The sequence below is a fragment of the Brassica napus genome, chromosome C7, assembly GCF_020379485.1.
Source record: "Brassica napus cultivar Da-Ae chromosome C7, Da-Ae, whole genome shotgun sequence".
NCBI classification, from domain to species: Eukaryota; Viridiplantae; Streptophyta; class Magnoliopsida; order Brassicales; family Brassicaceae; genus Brassica; species Brassica napus.
Window position 1 is genome coordinate 44,226,089 of NC_063450.1, and position 17,968 is coordinate 44,244,056.

General features: G+C 37.4%; 2 protein-coding genes across 2 annotated transcripts; both read left to right on the top strand.

Moving 5' to 3' along the window:
- The first annotated feature begins 6,340 nt into the window (after positions 1-6,340).
- On the top strand, positions 6,341-11,133 carry LOC106436466 (eukaryotic translation initiation factor 3 subunit B-like). The gene is made up of 8 exons (XM_013877429.3): positions 6,341-6,654; positions 6,760-6,844; positions 6,937-7,008; positions 7,087-7,335; positions 7,438-7,512; positions 7,589-7,686; positions 7,763-8,588; positions 8,676-11,133. Exons 1-8 carry the CDS (start codon positions 6,560-6,562, stop codon positions 8,691-8,693), a joined length of 1,518 nt encoding a protein of 505 aa, XP_013732883.2. The 5' UTR covers positions 6,341-6,559; the 3' UTR covers positions 8,694-11,133.
- Positions 11,134-11,670: 537 nt separating this feature from the next.
- Positions 11,671-17,803, top strand: LOC106417827 (acidic endochitinase-like). The gene is made up of 13 exons (XM_048761985.1): positions 11,671-12,057; positions 12,334-12,530; positions 13,165-14,487; positions 14,603-14,696; positions 15,003-15,116; positions 15,254-16,041; positions 16,201-16,328; positions 16,457-16,511; positions 16,612-16,764; positions 16,948-17,140; positions 17,253-17,298; positions 17,401-17,508; positions 17,597-17,803. The coding sequence occupies exons 1-3, from the start codon at positions 11,755-11,757 to the stop codon at positions 13,568-13,570; spliced, it is 906 nt and encodes a 301-aa protein (XP_048617942.1). The 5' UTR covers positions 11,671-11,754; the 3' UTR covers positions 13,571-14,487; positions 14,603-14,696; positions 15,003-15,116; positions 15,254-16,041; positions 16,201-16,328; positions 16,457-16,511; positions 16,612-16,764; positions 16,948-17,140; positions 17,253-17,298; positions 17,401-17,508; positions 17,597-17,803.
- Positions 17,804-17,968: the final 165 nt, after the last annotated feature.

Consider the following 17,968-nt stretch of genomic DNA (forward strand, 5'->3'; position numbering starts at 1 on the left):
ACTAGTCGTCCAGACAACTTTTATTTAAGTCGTCCAGGGTTAACTTGTGTGCAACTTTTATTGCAGAGATGGTTGCCGGAGGATACAGCAACCGAGGCGAACTCGGTAAATAAAGCAGATGGTGTCACCTCCAAAGAGATTGTTGCTGTCACTTCCACCGATCACCAACCGAGCCTCGCTTCCACAGATCAACAACCGAGCCTCGCTTCCACCGAGCCAAGCGATCCAGTTTCACAACCGAGCCTGGTTGTATTGGACAAGCGTGCAAAGAGTAAACGAGCGAAGAAACCTGCTCCTACTGTGAGATCTCCTTATATGGCAGAGAAAAAAAAAGATAAAGTGGCAGCCTATAATCCATTTCCGCCAGTAAACAAAGAAAAGTTGAAGGAACTCGCTGATTGGTTGAAAACTGATCCGTAAGTGATTGCTTTACCCATAATAGCTTGATTTAGTCGTCCAAAACTGATTGCTTTTTTGTTTGCAGTCATTATTTAACTAAGATCGAGGACAAACCACGTACATCACCAACAAGGTGGTACCACTTCCTCCGGACAGCCAGAGGATGGCTGGAAGACTGCGTAAGTCTTCTGCACACGATTTAAGTCGTCTACAAAGTCGTCCAAGTAGACTACTTTCCAGACGACTTAAAGATAAATCGTCTGGAAAGTCGTCTACTTGGACGACCACGTAGACGACTTAAATATAAGTCGTCTTCGTCTGGTAACTTCTAACTTGTTATATTTAATATGCAGCATATAGATGCTTGGATTAATGTGCTAAGGCAGAGGTATCAGGAGAACCCACAAGCTTTCAGGAGCGAGCGAATGTGCTTCCTGGATCACAACTTTTCTCAGTCTTGGAGAGAGCAGTATCAGCTCTTCAAAACATCGGAACCTGATCACAAAGGTTTAGGAAGAGTTCTACCTGGTGGGGCGTCGTATTTTTATGACGGATCAATACCTTCATTTTGCCAATCAAACAAGAAGTGGGGGGAGGACATTGATGATATCTATGCGCCAGTGAACTTGGACGACAAGCATTGGGTTGCTATTTGGATATCGATCCCTAAGAGGCACATAGTCGTCTGGGACAGCATACCTTCATCTAGTGTACCAGACGCATGGGATGCGATAATGGAGCCTTTTCTCCAGATGGTCCCTTATCTGCTTGTTGAGTGCGCAGCCACCGACGAAATGCGGGTCAAATACGGGTTGGAGCCATACACATATGAGAGACCGCTGAAAGGTGTACCCACGGCCAACAATGGTGATTGTGGCGTGTACACTGTAAAGTACATTGAATGTCATGCGCTCGGGGGCTCCTTTGACCCTAAAGACTTTGCTAGGTGCAACGCGAAGAAAATGAGGGATAATATGGCGGTGGATATATGGAAGGAGCTTGTTGATCAGCATCTGAAAGAAAATGTGGATGGTGATAAGTTCGTGGGCATGTATGATTAGATTTGTATTTGAACATGATTTTTTAACATGATTTTTGTATTTGAACATGATTTTTTAACATGATTTTTGTATTTGAACATGATTTTTTAACATGATTTTTGTATTTGAACATGATATAAGTTGTCTGGAAGAAATAAGTCGTCTGGAAGGTTTTCCAACTGGACGACTTACAAATAAGTCGTCTGGAAGGTTTTCCAACTGGACGACTTACAAATAAGTCGTCTAGAAGGTTTGGACGACTTATTATAAGTCGTCTGGAAGGTTTTCCAACTGGACGACTTACAAATAAGTCGTCTAGAAGGTTTGGACGACTTATTATAAGTCGTCTGGAAGGTTTTCCAACTGGACGACTTACAAATAAGTCGTCTAGAAGGTTTGGACGACTTGAAGGGATAGTAGAAGGTAGTCTAAAAATAAAATACACTTGAAGGGATAGTAGAAGGTCGTCTAAAAATAAAATACACTGGACGACTTAGTAGAAGGTCGTCTAAAAATAAAATACACTAGACGACTTAGTAGAAGGTCGTCTAAAAATAAAATACACTGGACGACTAAAAATTTAGTCGTCTGGACGGGTAATCAAGACTGGACGACTTAAATTTAGGTCGTCTGGACAACTAGTCAACTGGTTGTGTACATTGTGGTTTCGTATGGCCAGTTTCCTTGCAGTTTGAGCATCTCCGTGCCCTGTGTTTCTTCCTGGGTTTGTGTCCTCTCATCCTAGATAGCTCCAACCAAGATTGCCATCTTGATTTCTTCGGTCTCCCCCGACCACGCTTTAGTTCTGGAGGAAAGCATTCTCGTTCCTCAATATGTTGTGACACGATAGGATATATATTCTCTGAGTATCCTGCATACAGATAATTCTTTGAGTACAGTGGACATACAAGTGTGGAGATATGCAAACCAGCATGTATTCCAGCAGCTATAGCATGAGAGCAAGGTATTTTCTCCACTCCATAGACACCACAATCACACTTTGCATGTTCCAAATCAACCACACAGTCCATTTTGCCACCTTTGACAAAGAAATGCCATCCATCAATTGGTTCGACCGTCATCGTACCCGCTATCTCTTCTCGAACAGCAAGCAAGTATTCAACACCCCCGCTATGTTCAGTTGTGAGACTCAAAGCATCTTGTCTCCTTTTCCAATACCATTTTCCTAACTTCTGCCTTATGAACTCCAGCAGGAACGTAATCGGAAATCCTCTTGCTCGCTTCAGTGCGGAATTAATAGATTCAGCAATGTTGCTTGTTTTTATGTTGAACCTGTTCCCCTTACAATAAACCCTTGACCATAGCCTGACGTCGGCTTTCTCCAAATACGTTGCAAGTTCCGGGTTTGCACTCCGTATCTCAGCCATGTACCGGTCAAAATCGTAAACCGTGTGAGCATAAGCAGCCCCTTTCACCAAGTACATGAGATGTTTCCCTTTAAACTTTTTGACAATGTTATCTTGAAGGTGATAATAACATATTCCTCGGGTTGCCCAAGGAAACACCTTATCACACGCACTTTTAATGGCCTTGTGCCGGTCGGAGACTATCACCAGAGGCTTGTCATGAGATATACAACTAGCCAATTTTGTGAAAAACCATTCCCAAGAAGGTATATCTTCCTCATCCACGATCCCAAAAGCCAATGGGAATATCTGAAAATTGCCATCTTGTGCGGCTGCAACTAACATAGTTCCTCCATACTTTCCACTTAGGTGAGTTCCATCCACCACAATGACCCTTCTCTGATACTTAAAACCTTTGATAGAAGCTCCAAAAGAGAGAAATAGATACTTAAATCTTTTCATAGAATCAAGTTCTATCGCCGTGATAGAATCAGGATTTGCAATGGAGATTTGCTCGAGATATGATGCCAGACGCGAATACCCTTCTTCTGCTGATCCTCTCACCAATCTTTGTGCATATAACAGTGCTCTGTATGAAGTGGTGTAATCAAGCGCCATGCCAAACATGTTCCTCATTGCATCAGTGATATGCTGCGGAGTTATCCCATCAATGATTCCAACACGATCAATGAAAAGACTACCTACATACTTCGGAGTACAGTGTCTCCGCTGAGCGATTCGGTCTCCCGCTGAGCATAAATGTTTTTCCACATACTTTGTTACCCAAAACGTGTTTGTCCCATGTTTGACACTCGCTCTGACCTTCCATCCACAATAGCTAACCGGACATGTTGCCACAACGAGAGTTTTCGTTGATTTGTATAATCTGAAAGAAAACTTACCCCTCACTGCTGCCAACCGCAGCTCTGAAAGCAGTGCACCCTTGCTAACAAAACTCTGGTTGACATAGATACTGGTACCATTCGATTTTCCTCCTTCAATAGCATTTGTCTTAGCATATGTCTTTTGGATTTCTTCAAAACAAATATTATCATCATCTTCCTCGTCCTCATCTGGAACCTTTCCATAAAGACTGTAATCCCCACCATTCTGATCCGTTTCACCAACAATAGAATTATCAGCATCCTCCTCCCCATTTTCCTCCTCCTCATTATCACCAACATCTTCAAAACATTCATCAGCTTCATCATCATCACCAACATCTTCTTCCCATTCACCAGCTTCATCATCATCACCAACATCTTCTTCCCATTCACCAGCTTCATCATTATCACCAACATCTTTTTCCCATTCACCAGCTTCATCAATATCCCTTTTCTCTGAAACCGTTTCGACCTTGCTGCGGCTTGATACACAAAGACATACTCTATGGGTTTTGAGTATCTCCAGCAAGTTTCGAACTTGTCTATCACTTGTAACATGAATGGGAAGACTGCCTGGAGCCATCATCATTTCTGCTGGTAATGAGTAGCTAATCTCCACACTCACTGTTCTCATGTCCAGGTTATAATCTTCTTGAGCCATTGCAACAAGTTCAGCATGTGTTGAATCTTCATTCAATAAAAACAATCTTGCTCCTTTGAGATCATCAACCACAAAATCCCAACGGAAATCTCTCAACAACCATTCTCCATACACTGCATGTAACTGAAAAATCATCTGCAAATATTCAAAATAAAACACATTAGTAAACATAGAGAAAATGAAGAAGTTCAATAAACATTGCCGCAGACGACTTAGCATTAAGTCGTCCAGAAGACTTAAAGGTAAGTCGTCTAAAGAGGTCACTTTTGCAATTGAAAATTAAAAGGGACGACTTAATTCTAAGTCGTCCGGCTTTGTTTGTTAAAAAAAAAACTTCAGACGACTTATATATAAGTCGTCTACGAGAAACGGGCTAGTTTTGCATTTGACCGAATCGTGTCAGATCTTTGACTATTTCTGGACGACTTATAATTCAGTCGTCTCTGGGAAAGTTAAAATTTCAATATTTTATGAAAACTTGACGACTTACGTGTAAGTCGTCCTAGGTTAGTTTTGTAATTGAAAAATAAAACTTGAAATTTAACTTTCTCCAGACGACTTAGATGAAAGTCGTCCAGCTAAACGACTTAATTTAAGGTCGTCCGGGATAAGCAAGGTTTGACCAGAAAATTGGGAAAAATTCTGGACGACTTTGCTTTCCCCGGACGACTTTAAATTAAGTCTTCTGGAGGGACGACTTTATATTAAGTCGTCTGGTTAAAGTTAAATTATGAAGTTTTATTTTTCAATTACAAAACTAACCTAGGACGACTTACACGTAAGTCGTCAAGTTTTCATAAAATATTGAAATTTTAACTTTCCCAGAGACGACTGAATTATAAGTCGTCCAGAAATAGTCAAAGATCTGACACGATTCGGTCAAATGCAAAACTAGCCCGTTTCTCGTAGACGACGTATATATAAGTCGTCTGGAGTGTTTTTTTTTAACAAACAAAGCTGGACGACTTAATTTAAGTCGTCCGTTTGACCAGAAGACTCATCAGTAAGTCTTCTACATACAGATGACTTACTAGTAAGTCTTCTACGCGAACAGATCTTGAAAAAAAATTCAAATTCGTACCTTAAACTAGGTGAGATGACTTCGTTTGCACACAGGTCTTCTCCAACCACCCAGAACCTCAAACGAAAGCAACCGTAAGTCAAAACGAAAGAAATATGGCTCTGTCAACCATAGCCCATATTTTGAATCAAAAGCTTGAGTTTTTTGGATGAATATAGAGAGAAAGTGAAAGAAATGTTGTTTTTAGTTCATAACAATTGAAACAGAGAGAGTGTAAAGAGATTTACGTGCATTAAAGGGCAATAAAAGCTCCAAACAGTTCGTACAAGGTTGTTGCCACTATTCATTGCAGTGGCAATATTGTAAATACTTGAAGAAGATGAGGTTGAGACAGTAAAGAAGCCATTTTTGAAAAAAAAAAAAAAAATGTTAATGGCATTTTCGTAGATAAAATGCAGGTGTGGGGTTAAAATCTCAAAAAAAAAGGAATCAAAAGAAAATGTTAGTTTTCTGTTTGACTCCAAGTTTTGAGTCACTTTTGCAAAAAGCCCCATTTATCTATATATTTTTAAACGGTCATTTATCAATCAAATGAATTAATATAGTTATTTACTCATCAACAAATAAAACTTTAATAACACTACTATATTATTTTTTGGAACAACATTTTAAAGAAAATTATAATACAAATCTTCGCTAATATAAGTCACTCGGATCGTCCACATATGATTCAAAACAACCAATTCTAATATGACAAATCAACATTTTAGTTTGCTATTATAAAAATATCAATATTATTTAAAAATCGTTAATTTCAAAATAAAATATAAATTAATTTAAATATGTTAAACTTACAAAAGTCATAGAATTATATATAAGTTAACTTAATATATAATATATTTTCGAAATTAACAGAAAATATCTTAAAATATAATAATTAATTTAAATATGAAAGATATATAAACAATTCTATCCTTGCCTTTTGATCTTGTTGTGTTCCCTTCGTCTGATGTTCTTTACCTCTCGCAATTAGAACTTTGAAAAGCCGCAAAAACACCTAATTTCACCCAATCAACAACAGATTCATCGGAGGTTTTTTTTTTCATCATCCGTACTTACAGATCTAAACATTGAGGGACAAAAATTCTTAAGAAAAAAAAACACTAAAGTTCCATCCTTTTGACGGGATGGCTGATGCTGAAGTGGAGAGAAGAATGAAGGTGATGAGAGGTGATACCTGGACGATTAGTACTCGACGACGTACATATAGGAGGATTGAGAGGTGATATTTTTTTTTATTGGCTCTCTCTTTCATGGTCTTTTTGATGCAATTTCAACGTATATGTGGTGTGGTTTTTGAACAGTTGTTCCTCTTTTTTTTTTATAGCAAAGCTGGATCTAGTCGATCCCATAAGGAATCATACATTCAGAAGGAGCGCTCTTACTTGCAGTTTATCAAGATCGAAACCAAAGTAGGCACAAGTTCTTTGTTTCTAATTCGTTAATTATGTGTTGAGTATGAAACAATTTTCTTTTGACATATCTATGTTGTGTTTCTGTGCAGAACCCTCCCACTAGTATTCCATGCTCTTCTTCTCTGACCAGGAGGTTTTTCGACAGACCCTTGGACTCCAAGGTGCGTCACTGTCTTTTTTTCATCTGCATATCATGGCTAGGTTAGGATGCTTGCTAACCAAATATATTTTCTTTGCAGTGCTTTAACGTTGGAGCCTTGGATCAATTATTTATCCGTGATGGCACACTTGACAAGCTTTTATGGAATGATAATTGGTCTGTTGATGGAACCGTATCTTTTTTCCGTTATCCTTCTTATAAGAAGTTGCCTTCGCGGTGGTCTCCTCTAGGTTCCTTCTTTGTCACATCTAACTACGGCGTGGTCAGTATTTGGGGCTCAAGATATTATACGGACTTTGGCCGCCTCATGCGTTTTAGTCACTATCAGGTTTGTCTTCTTCATATTTATTTTGAAAATAACCAATCATGCCTTCTCTCTTTGTTTTTTTAAATAGACTTTTGATTCTCTTTTTTTTTTTGGTTCTTGAAGGTAGAAGAGTTTGATATTTCCCCAGGTGAGAAATACCTAGTAACCTATAACAGACCAGACCTAACTGACCCAAATGTGAGTGCTTCTTTCTTTCTTTTCTTCCCATAATTTCTCTTTGTTGCAAAATTATTCTAATTTGTGCCGTTTGCAGGGACTCTGGCTAAAGATTTTCGATGTGAGCACTGGGACAGGAATCGTTGGACTAAATAATGGTGATGTTGCTGACTCTCCCCAGTGGCCTGTGATAAGGTATTTTTCTTAACTGCATTTCAGTTTTATTATTATTATACAAGTTCATTCATATGGTAAATGTTGTTCCATGCAGATGGGCTGGGGGTAAAGATGATACATACTTCGCCACGCTTAGCAAAAACAACACTGTATCTGTCTACGAGACCAAGAATTTCAACCTGTTGGGCAAGGCACCACTGAACCTTGATGATGTTATAGATATTTCTTGGTCTCCCACAGAAGCTGTGCTTGCAATACTGTTGAAAGCCGGTGGCGAGCAGCATGTCAAGACTCTTCTTTTACAAATCCCCGACAAGTTGAAGCTGGCAGAGAAGGATCTTACCGCTATTGTTGGTGACTGCAAGATGCACTGGCAGAGCAATGGTGAGTACTTTGCTGTCAACACTTACGGGGGATTTGAGTTTTTCCGCATCAAAGAGGAAGGCATACCCACAGATTTTCTCAAGGTGGACAAGAGGATCCTGGCTTTTGCGTGGGAACCTAGCGGTCACAGATTTGCTGTGATTTACGGAGACGAACCAACCCTATCTGTCAGTTTCTATTCGATGAAGACACCTGGAAAGGTCACAGAGCTTACTACTTTGAGCAACAAGCAAGCAGATTCCCTCTTTTGGTCGCCCAAAGGCAATCTCGTGGTTGTTGCTGCATTGAAAGAGGGCAAGCTTGAGTTTTTTGATGTGGATCGGCTTGCTCAAATTTCCTCAGTTGCAAACGTGAAGGCCAACCAGGTTGTTTGGAATCCAAGTGGGGAATATGTTGCAACGGTGTCTACGCTACCACAAGAGGAGTTTGATAGTGATTGGTGCAGTGATCCAAATGACCCTCTTGATAGGTTTACTATCTGGTCCTCCGGTGGAGATTGTCTTTTTGTTCATCAGTGTCAAAATCGCATAATGCAGGTAACGTACAATTATGACATAGTTTCTCTTGGTAGAATACATAACTGGCTTTTACTCATATACTTTATTTTCTCTGATTGCTTGCAGCTTGATTGGCGCCCTTAATTACGGAGGAATCATAGATGATGACATGCTTAAGACGCAGTGAAGAAGAATGCTTTATTGTTTATGCAAGTATTTAAACTTTTTATGTTATTTGTCAACTTCTCTGCTATGTTTGGTTTTGGCTTTCGTTTCCAAGATCTCCCTAGTAACTTGTTTTTTCTTATTTTTGTCAGCACTCCAGTAACTTGTTATAAAGCTACTATTTGGTCCAATAGAGGTAGGAAGATAATGCCTTCGAATGTTTAGCACATGTACGCTGCTTTTGTTTAAGTAGTATCTGATTACGATTTAAACATGCTATCTCATTGTTGTTTAGCAGAGACCAGAGAGCACATTTGTTCAACTCATGTAGCTAGTTTTGATTCCTATATTACAAAGTAAGAAGACTTGAGATATCAGCTGCATTATTAACAGTTATAAGTTACTATATTTGATCAAAAAGCCCACGTTCCTCTCCCGCCGGAGCTCAATTGATTGTGGCCTCGTTGCAACGTTCCCCAACGTTGAAGGATGGCAGCTTTGAAAGGTCACGTCTTGATCTCCATTGACTCTGCCCTCCATTTCTTTTTTTTTTTTTTTGAAAAAGGGCATCTCTGTCCTCCATTTCCCTCGTACGCATCAATTCGAGGCCTACAAGAGGGAATGCGAGATGGGTCTCTTCAATAGCAGCTGTGATACCTAACTTTCATCTCCCAATGCGCAGTCTCGAGGATAAAAACAGGACGAACACAGATGACATAAGGTCTCTTAGAGTGTGATCACATTTTTTGGCATTTTATCGAACAATTTTTTGTTATATATATTAAATTTTTTTTTTCATATTTGTGTTTTTTTTATAATCATATTTATGTATTTATTTGTAATCATATTTGTGTTTTTCTTTGTAATCCTATTCATCAAAATAAAATGTATTTTGTAAATTTTGACCCAATGTAAATAAAATTCATGTTACCTTTGAAAGCGCGGGATTAACATTTTGACGATAACCTTTTTTATTTATCTAAATTTTTAATTTTATATATAATTAATGGTTACATGAACTATTTTAGTTGATATATTAGATGGATTAAGATTTTAGGCGAGAGTTTTGACCTGCAGAAAATATAATATTATTTTAATTTAAATGTTTATAAAATTGTCATTTTCAGTTTATTTTTCATTTTTAACGTTTAGTTTTTGATTTTATATCTATAAATAGAAAGGGAGAATATATTTTATGTTATCAAATATAATCAAAGTTTAATCATATTAAATATAATTTTTAATATTCATAACGTTTAGTTTTTGATCTATTAATTTTCACCTATACAGCTATTGTAAATTTAATTTGATATATTTTTTTACTAAATAACCTATATTCTTTTAAATAAATCTGAAATCTTTAAGAAGGATCAAACAATTTGTATTACTATATTTGTATCAAAGTAGGATAATACATTTATTTAAGTCATCTCACTTAATTTTAGTTTTATGCTTAAATTTATAAAATTTATATATTAGTTTAATATAGTAAAAGAATTTGTTAATATATTTGTTTATATATCCAAATTTATTTAGTTTTTGTATTGAATAGATTATTGTCTACTTTGTGGAAGACCCGCATCCCTCGGAATAACACCAATTATTCATGCTTATTTCTTACAATAAGGCAATAAGCTATTTCACAAGATAGTGACAAAAAAAAAAGCTATTTCACAAGAGTTCTATTTTAACTGATGATAAAAAAAAAAGAAATATTCAAAATTGTGAATGTTTATAATTATAACTGATCAGTTAAATAATTATAATGGGCCACATGACACGTAAGAGTCAACGCCAAGAGGGAAAACCGAAAAAGTCAATTCCAAAATGTTTTATCTCCTCACTCGAGATAATACTGAAACGGGAAGGTTTTGTTTTTTTTTTCTCAGAGCAACTAAAATGGCGTTTACGACCACCAACGTCGTCTCCCTTCGCTCCCCTTCACTTTACGTCAGCCCTAGATTCCCACCACTCCACCATCCTCGCAATCCTCCTCTCCGTCTCTCCTTTCCCTATACACCCTCCTTCAATCTCTCTCTCAAAACCGCTAAAACCACCCTCTCCTCCTCCACATCTCCAACAACACTCTCTTTCGCTAAACCCTCTCCTCAATCTCCCTTCTCAGACTCAACCAAATCACTCACCACCCTCGCGCTTAGAGATCTTTGTGATCCGTATCTCAATCTCTTCAGGAACATTATCCCTCCCGTCTTTGACACGCTTGACGTCAGCCCTTTGCTTGCTTTTGCTGTTTTGGGAACTTTGGGTTCGATTTTCAACAATAGTAGATGATTTAATTGTTCACGTTTTTTACTACTCTGCTTATGGATCTTTGATGTTTTATATATTTTATGTAGTTATAAGCTAATGATAATGTATTGGACTCATACGTTTCAGTATCAAAAATATCTTTATGTTCTGTGTTTCTGTCAATGAATGAGTTTGGTTTCTATGTGAAAAGCTTGGAATTTTTTTTTTTTAAGTATGTATTAACAGAAGTAGATTGTTGTTTGTATATGCACAAATTTGATTTCAGTAATAGAATTGGAGCTATATAATACTGAAACTGACAAGGAGGAGTACATCAGTTGTACTTGTAAACGAAGTATTGTGCGATGAACTATTCTTGTCTCAACCCAAGACAAACTTATGAGTCTTGAATATTTTTTTCCGGTTACTTCAGTTACAAAATTTAGTATTAATGATTTGACCGGCGAATGTTTAGAAAATTGTCATTCTTTATTTTTCTTTATATAACTACAGTTTGTGGGCAGAGATTCTAGATGGCTTGTTAAAACGTTTGAGTTCTGCATCTAGTTTAAGTCGTAAAGCGATATCATTTGACGGAAAAACAGACAACCAATTGAAGTCATGCAATGTGTGTGAGAGCCATTATACAAATACAAAGATAAGATTCAAAGTGCAATAAAGGAAAAACGCACAAACGTTTCTTTTCTTAGCATAAGTCTTTTATAAAAGCAAGTTAACCAATGACAAACAAAACAGCCAAGAAGAAGACAAAGACATCAAAAACAAAAATATGAGTAACATAAAATTTCTTAAGCCTGTTTTATCCTTTTTCTTCTTCATAAGCTGCTGTTTTTGCAAACCCTCCCATTCATCCAGAGGCATAGCCATCTACTGGGGCCAAAACGGCTTCGAAGGTAGTCTCTCCGCCACATGTGCCACCGGCAGGTATGCTTACGTCAACATCGCCTTTCTTGTGAAATTCGGAAACGGTCAAACGCCGGAGCTCAACCTTGCCGGCCACTGCAACCCTGCGGCTAACACTTGCACCCATTTTGGCGCTCAGGTCAAAACTTGTCAACGTCGTGGCATCAAGGTCTGTCCATTCAAATATCCTTAACGTCTAACATACATTTATCCAGTGATAAGCTAGTAGTCTACATGATATTACAGTATTTTGCTGGTTACAAGCTACAAAGATTTTCATCTATTTATGAATTTGCTTCCAGTATTCTATTGTCAATAATTTTTTTCCCTTTTAACTCAAACCACTTTTCCCTCCCTCAAATTTAATTAACTAGTTTGAAAGCACATCTACTTTTAGATTTGGTCATGGTTACAAAAAGTTCACATGAGTCTTTTTAATAACAAGGTTATGTTGTCTCTCGGCGGCGCCATTGGAAACTATTCAATCGGGTCTAGGGAAGACGCAAAAATGGTCGCTGATTATTTGTGGAACAACTTTTTGGGAGGGAAATCATCGGCACGTCCCTTAGGTGATGCTGTTCTTGATGGTATCGATTTCAATATCGAACTTGGCTCTCCTCAACACTGGGATGATCTTGTTAGGTACTAGGGGAACATTTTGATCTACATATAGATTTCATCTTTTATCACCAAAAAAGAAATTTTATTTTTTTCAATTCTCAATCATATTATAATACCTGGGCCAAAAAATCTAGAACCTAAAGACATATATTGTCAATATATTGTCAATATATTGTCAATGTTTTAAAAATCGGGTAGGCCATAGCCGAAACGATTTTATTAATTTCTGATTTATGCAACTAAAATCGGTTTAAACTGTTTTAAATTAGTTAAAATTGGTCTCAATCATTTAAAGCAATCTAAACTTGTCTATATCTGTTAAGTTAAGAAATAATATTAATATAAATCTAAAAATTTGTCTAGTTCTTTTTATAATTCATCAAAATAATTTTACAATTAAACCCAAGAACTAAAATATCTGATGTAAATGTAAAATATATAAACAATAAATCAATAAATTGTTAACATTTAGGTCTTGTATAGGTCCCGAGTAATCCATCTAATTGTTAATCCTCAACGAAGCGCCATAGTTACCGCCTAGTAATTTTTTGAACATTGGACACGTAGTAAGATGTGGTATACTTATAACAAAAGAACATAAAAAGACATTTTCATAATTGTTGACTTATAAATTTGTATTTGAAAATTTGGACAGGTTTCTTTCAAATTTTAGCCACCGGGGAAGAAAAGTGTACATAACAGGAGCTCCTCAGTGTCCATTTCCAGACGATCTAATGGGAAGTGCCCTTAAAACTAGACTTTTCGACTATGTTTGGGTCATGTTCTACAACAATCCACCTTGTCAATACACTTCAGGTGATACGCAAAGCCTTTTCCATTCATGGAAGACGTGGACAACTTCGGTCACTGCCCAAAAAATCTTTCTAGGTCTCCCAGCGGCTCCTGAAGCCGCTGGAGGTGGATATATCCCAGCGGATGTACTGGTTTCACAGATTCTTCCAACTGTAAAGAAGTCACGAAAATATGGAGGTGTAATGCTTTGGTCTAAATTTTGGGATGATAAAAATGGTTACAGTTCATCTATAGTGGCTCGTGTGTGAAAGGAAGCTGAAGTTACCTTTTTATGCTTTCAGTTCTCTCGTGTTTGGTTTATGAAGAATTGTTGTGTGTGTGTGTGTGTGTGTGTGTGTGTGTGTGTGTGTGTGTGTGTGGGGTGCGTGTTGGTATTTTGATTTGCAATGTGTGTATCAGTATTAAATTACGTCATCATCAACCTTCAAATAATGAAATAAGGATTACTTGCTTTTTAGTATGCACGGATACTTACTATATATTTCATATTATATTATATGTTTCAGCTCCACATGGCATATAACACCATTATTTTGAAGGTTGATGATGAAACATATAGCATCATTATTTTGAAGGTTGATGATGTTCAGCTCCACATGGCCGACTCCAGTTTTGAAAGAAAAAAGTATGTAAAAGATTTGCAAAATTTATTTTAAGGCGTTGACGAATTTGCTTGCAGACTTGAAGTCAAAACTATTTTAGTTTCAGACGTTTCTCTAGTATCTTATATAATAAAGGAGACTTTGATCTCTCCACATTCATCCACATCAGCAGTCACATAGGGGCAAAACACTCCACGTGTCCATCTCTTTTACTTTATGCAGAGTAGTGTAGTCTCTGATTGTATTTATGTGCTACGTTGGTGGTGGGTTTATATTTATGTGCTACGTTGGTGGTGGGTTTATCAAAGGCAACATCACTCCACTTATTCATCGGTTACTCTCATTTTCAATTAGTAATCGAATGAAGGATTCAGCTGTTGAGATCCAAAAGAATCTGAGAGGATTTTAATTTACGCCAGCGACAAATTCAGAGACGGAGGATTTGCTGGGATGTAAAGAAGGTGAGGTAGAGGAGAAGAGAGAACTCCGGAGGGAGTGATATTGGTTGTGAATCTATCTGGCGGCGATGAAGTAGGGGACAGAGATGATTGCGATCGTGGCAGGTTTGTTGTTGATCATAACATAAGAGATTAAGTATTTTTTTTTTGGTCGAAAGAGATAAGTATTTTTATGAGTGAGTGATTGAATGATTATGATGGTAGCTTATTTTGTTTGCAGTAAATTGTCAAGAGTAATACTGAACAGATTTTGCCATGTCTGCACCTGCTAAGAAAAAGTTACACAGAAGCTAAGGAGAAAGATCTAATGCTTGGTAAGTTTTAAGTTTTTAAGAGCTGGTTTCAATGATCTAAACCTTATTGAATCCAAATTTTGTTTACAAGTGTGCTTGCTAAATGATTGCCCTCAAGTAAGTTGGTTGCGGCAGAAGAAGATTAAAGATATTTCTTGAGAAGTTTAATATGAATTCACCGAAATTTCGACATACTATGAAGAATAAGTGGCTACTAATTCAAAGCTTTTTTTTTTAAGAATACTATGGATTACTTCTGTAAGATAGCCTTGTTTGACAACAAGGCACACTGTCTCACATAGTTACGTTTTTCTGTCTCCTTCTCAGGGATATGGGTTTCGACTTGGGTGGAGTTTTTGGCAAATTATCATCATTTAAAATGGACATATCGGACTTTGATTTCTCAAGCCCAGTCAAGAAAACCACAAAGACGAAAGAAAGGTATAGTGTGGAAGTCTAAAACAGAAAATAATTTGTTTGCCTTTTTTTTTATGATTTTGATGCGTACGTATCCACTAAAATGAAATCATATCTATGTTAATATGAAGTAACTTAGCAATATGCTTTTCTGCAAGCAGGTTAGGCGACTTTGAACTTCATTCAAGCCCACGGAAGAAGGCAAACGAGAGTACGACGACCAAGTCCACAGATTTCAAACTCCAAAGAGTTCACTGCTACAAGAAGAATTAATAAGTTTGACTCTTTGGACTTTGGTCCAGACTTACCAACAACTAGACAAGCGGCCTCCAGGAGTCCAGAGACATATACCTATGTCAAGGAAAATAATTCAGCTTTAAACGTCTACAGAGAGTATGAGCAGCACACACTGGAAACAAGCTCATAGTATTTGCATTGCATCACTCGAATCAAGCTCCAATAGAGCATGAAAATTTCTGAGGAGGTGGAATCACCTCAACATCTAACGATGAGAGCCTCACGAGTTCATACAATGCGTGGACAACTTTAGTACACCAACATTTCACCATTGATTATACCGTATCCAAAGGTTGAAGAAAATAGACAGCATCACCTCGCCATTACATTCTTCTGAGACTGTACATACTGCAGGAAGTAGAGAAACCATTCTATGAAATATGTAGTTCTGCTGCGAAAGAAGATTCTCCTAGGGATCCAACACAGATTACCAACAATAAAAAGATTTCCACCACGAGATCAGGTTATGAAGCAACGAGTACAAATACACCATCTTCCAGCGATGAACAGCACAACTCACCGTAACGTCTCCCTTCTCCTCCACAGCACAACTCACTGTAACGTCTCCCTTCTCCTCTGTTTCTGGGAAGTTAGGAATTCCAAGAAAGGTGGAAAGTTTATGGGGATCGATATAGTTCTGGTAGATGAGAAGGTAAATTGCCTCTTTGGAAACATATGTTCTTAAAATCATTGGAGTTTTGCTTCCAACGTCATATTCTTTCTCTCATAGAACGAGAAGTCACTTAATCTTTTGTTACTTTCTCTTATTGTAATCGATAACTGTGTTTATAATATCTTCTTTTTTTTAAAGGATGCGGTCTATGATGATCCAGTGATTGATTAGCGTCCACCGCGTTGAACACGTTCCAACGCGAGAGGGAGGTAGTGATGAGCTGAGTTCATTTGATGTGACAGAGAGCAATCAGTACTCTCAGAGAGGTATGTAGTCTTTGTTATATCCACTCTCTGATTTGTGTCTCTCAATTTCTATTCTGGTATTTTTCGTATCTTTTTTAGCACTCATTCAGTATAAAGTTTTGGATGAATTTCTAATGTTTTCTTTACAGCCAGAAAATCATGGCAAGCTCAAGCTCGGCTCTTATGAGGGTACTATGTTTCTTGGTGCGTGCTTATATTGTTTCTTTTTCTTCACGATCAGTTGTGGGTTTCAAATATAGATGAGTGTTGCCTAAAGTTTTTGTTTTGCACTTCTGTTGTGCAGATTAGTTAGACGGACTTAGCTGAAGCTATAGGTGCTTTTTGTTTTGCACTTCTGTTGTGCAGATTAGTTAGACGGACTTAGCTGAAGCTATAGGAGCTTCCCTCCTTCAGTCAATAAGTGATTACATATCTGACTTTGATATCGTTATGATCGGTACGTCTGCTAGAAATTACAGACTTTCTCTTTATGTTTTCGTATCAACGAAACCATCTCTTTTTTACATGGTTGATTGGGCAAGTAAAATGTTGAATAGTGCAGAAAGAATAGGAAAGTGTGAATAATATTTTAGTGATTGTAAATCCTTTTCTTCTTTTTTTTTCTCTATCTGCTTTCCAGCTTATAACCGAGAGACTAAAGCCGGTGCATGTCGAAGGATTACCAAGCACAGTGATTTCGAGTATTGCCCAACTCCAATGGAACATGGTAGTTTCATCTTGAAGTATTTGCTCTTCTCTCTCAGTTTCCTTAGCCAGTTAGTACAAATGATTATCATCATGGTCATAGACATGTCTGGTGAATCTAAGCCATCGTAAGTGTGATCAATAAAAATCAGATCTTTTCTTTCCGTCTCTTTGTTATAATTTTTGTGGTCATAGACATTTGCATTGACACTTTGTGTCCGATGTGGTGTATAACCACAGCGGTATTTCTGGAGGGGTTTCCTCGAGTCCAAAATTCGAATCAAAGGTATTTTCTCTACTTTCTTCTTTTTTTTTTGCTTTTCGTTTTCCTCAGACTGTTGTGGTTCGTTTGTCACTAACCAGTGTCAACGCAAATTTTGTTTGTCAGATTCATGAATTCATAGAAAAGGTTCCAGCACATGGTTGATGCTTGTGGTGTGAACAAATCACTGAAGAATGTGGCTTTAAAGAAGGTGATAACGTGATCATAGAATAGGTGTGTATGAGTTACTCTGAACCTTTGTTTGTTAAGTGGTTTAAATTTGGGGATTTTAAAATTTACTGTATTTTGCGTGTGTGAATAGCTGGAGTTGGTGTGGCATGACTCAACCAATGGCTCGATCAAGACTATGACACTCAGATAGATGGCCTCAATGGAAATGAACCATCTTAGTTCTCTTGTGGAGTGTTTCTTATATCGACCCTAAAAGTGAATCAGGTGTCTTTTCCAGTCAATGATTACCCAACAAGTTTCAGATCACTGAATCAATTTCTATATATGTTTTTCGTACAAAAATGAATTTATGCCTAAATAGAACAGTTAAGCTAGAAATAAACTAAATAAATTTTGTTTTTATTTTTTTATTTGAGATTTGTAGCGGTTGGGGGGGGGGGGGGGGGGGGGGAGAAATGTTCCAATTCTCAGTTTCATTTGCATAATGTTGTTTTTGATTTTC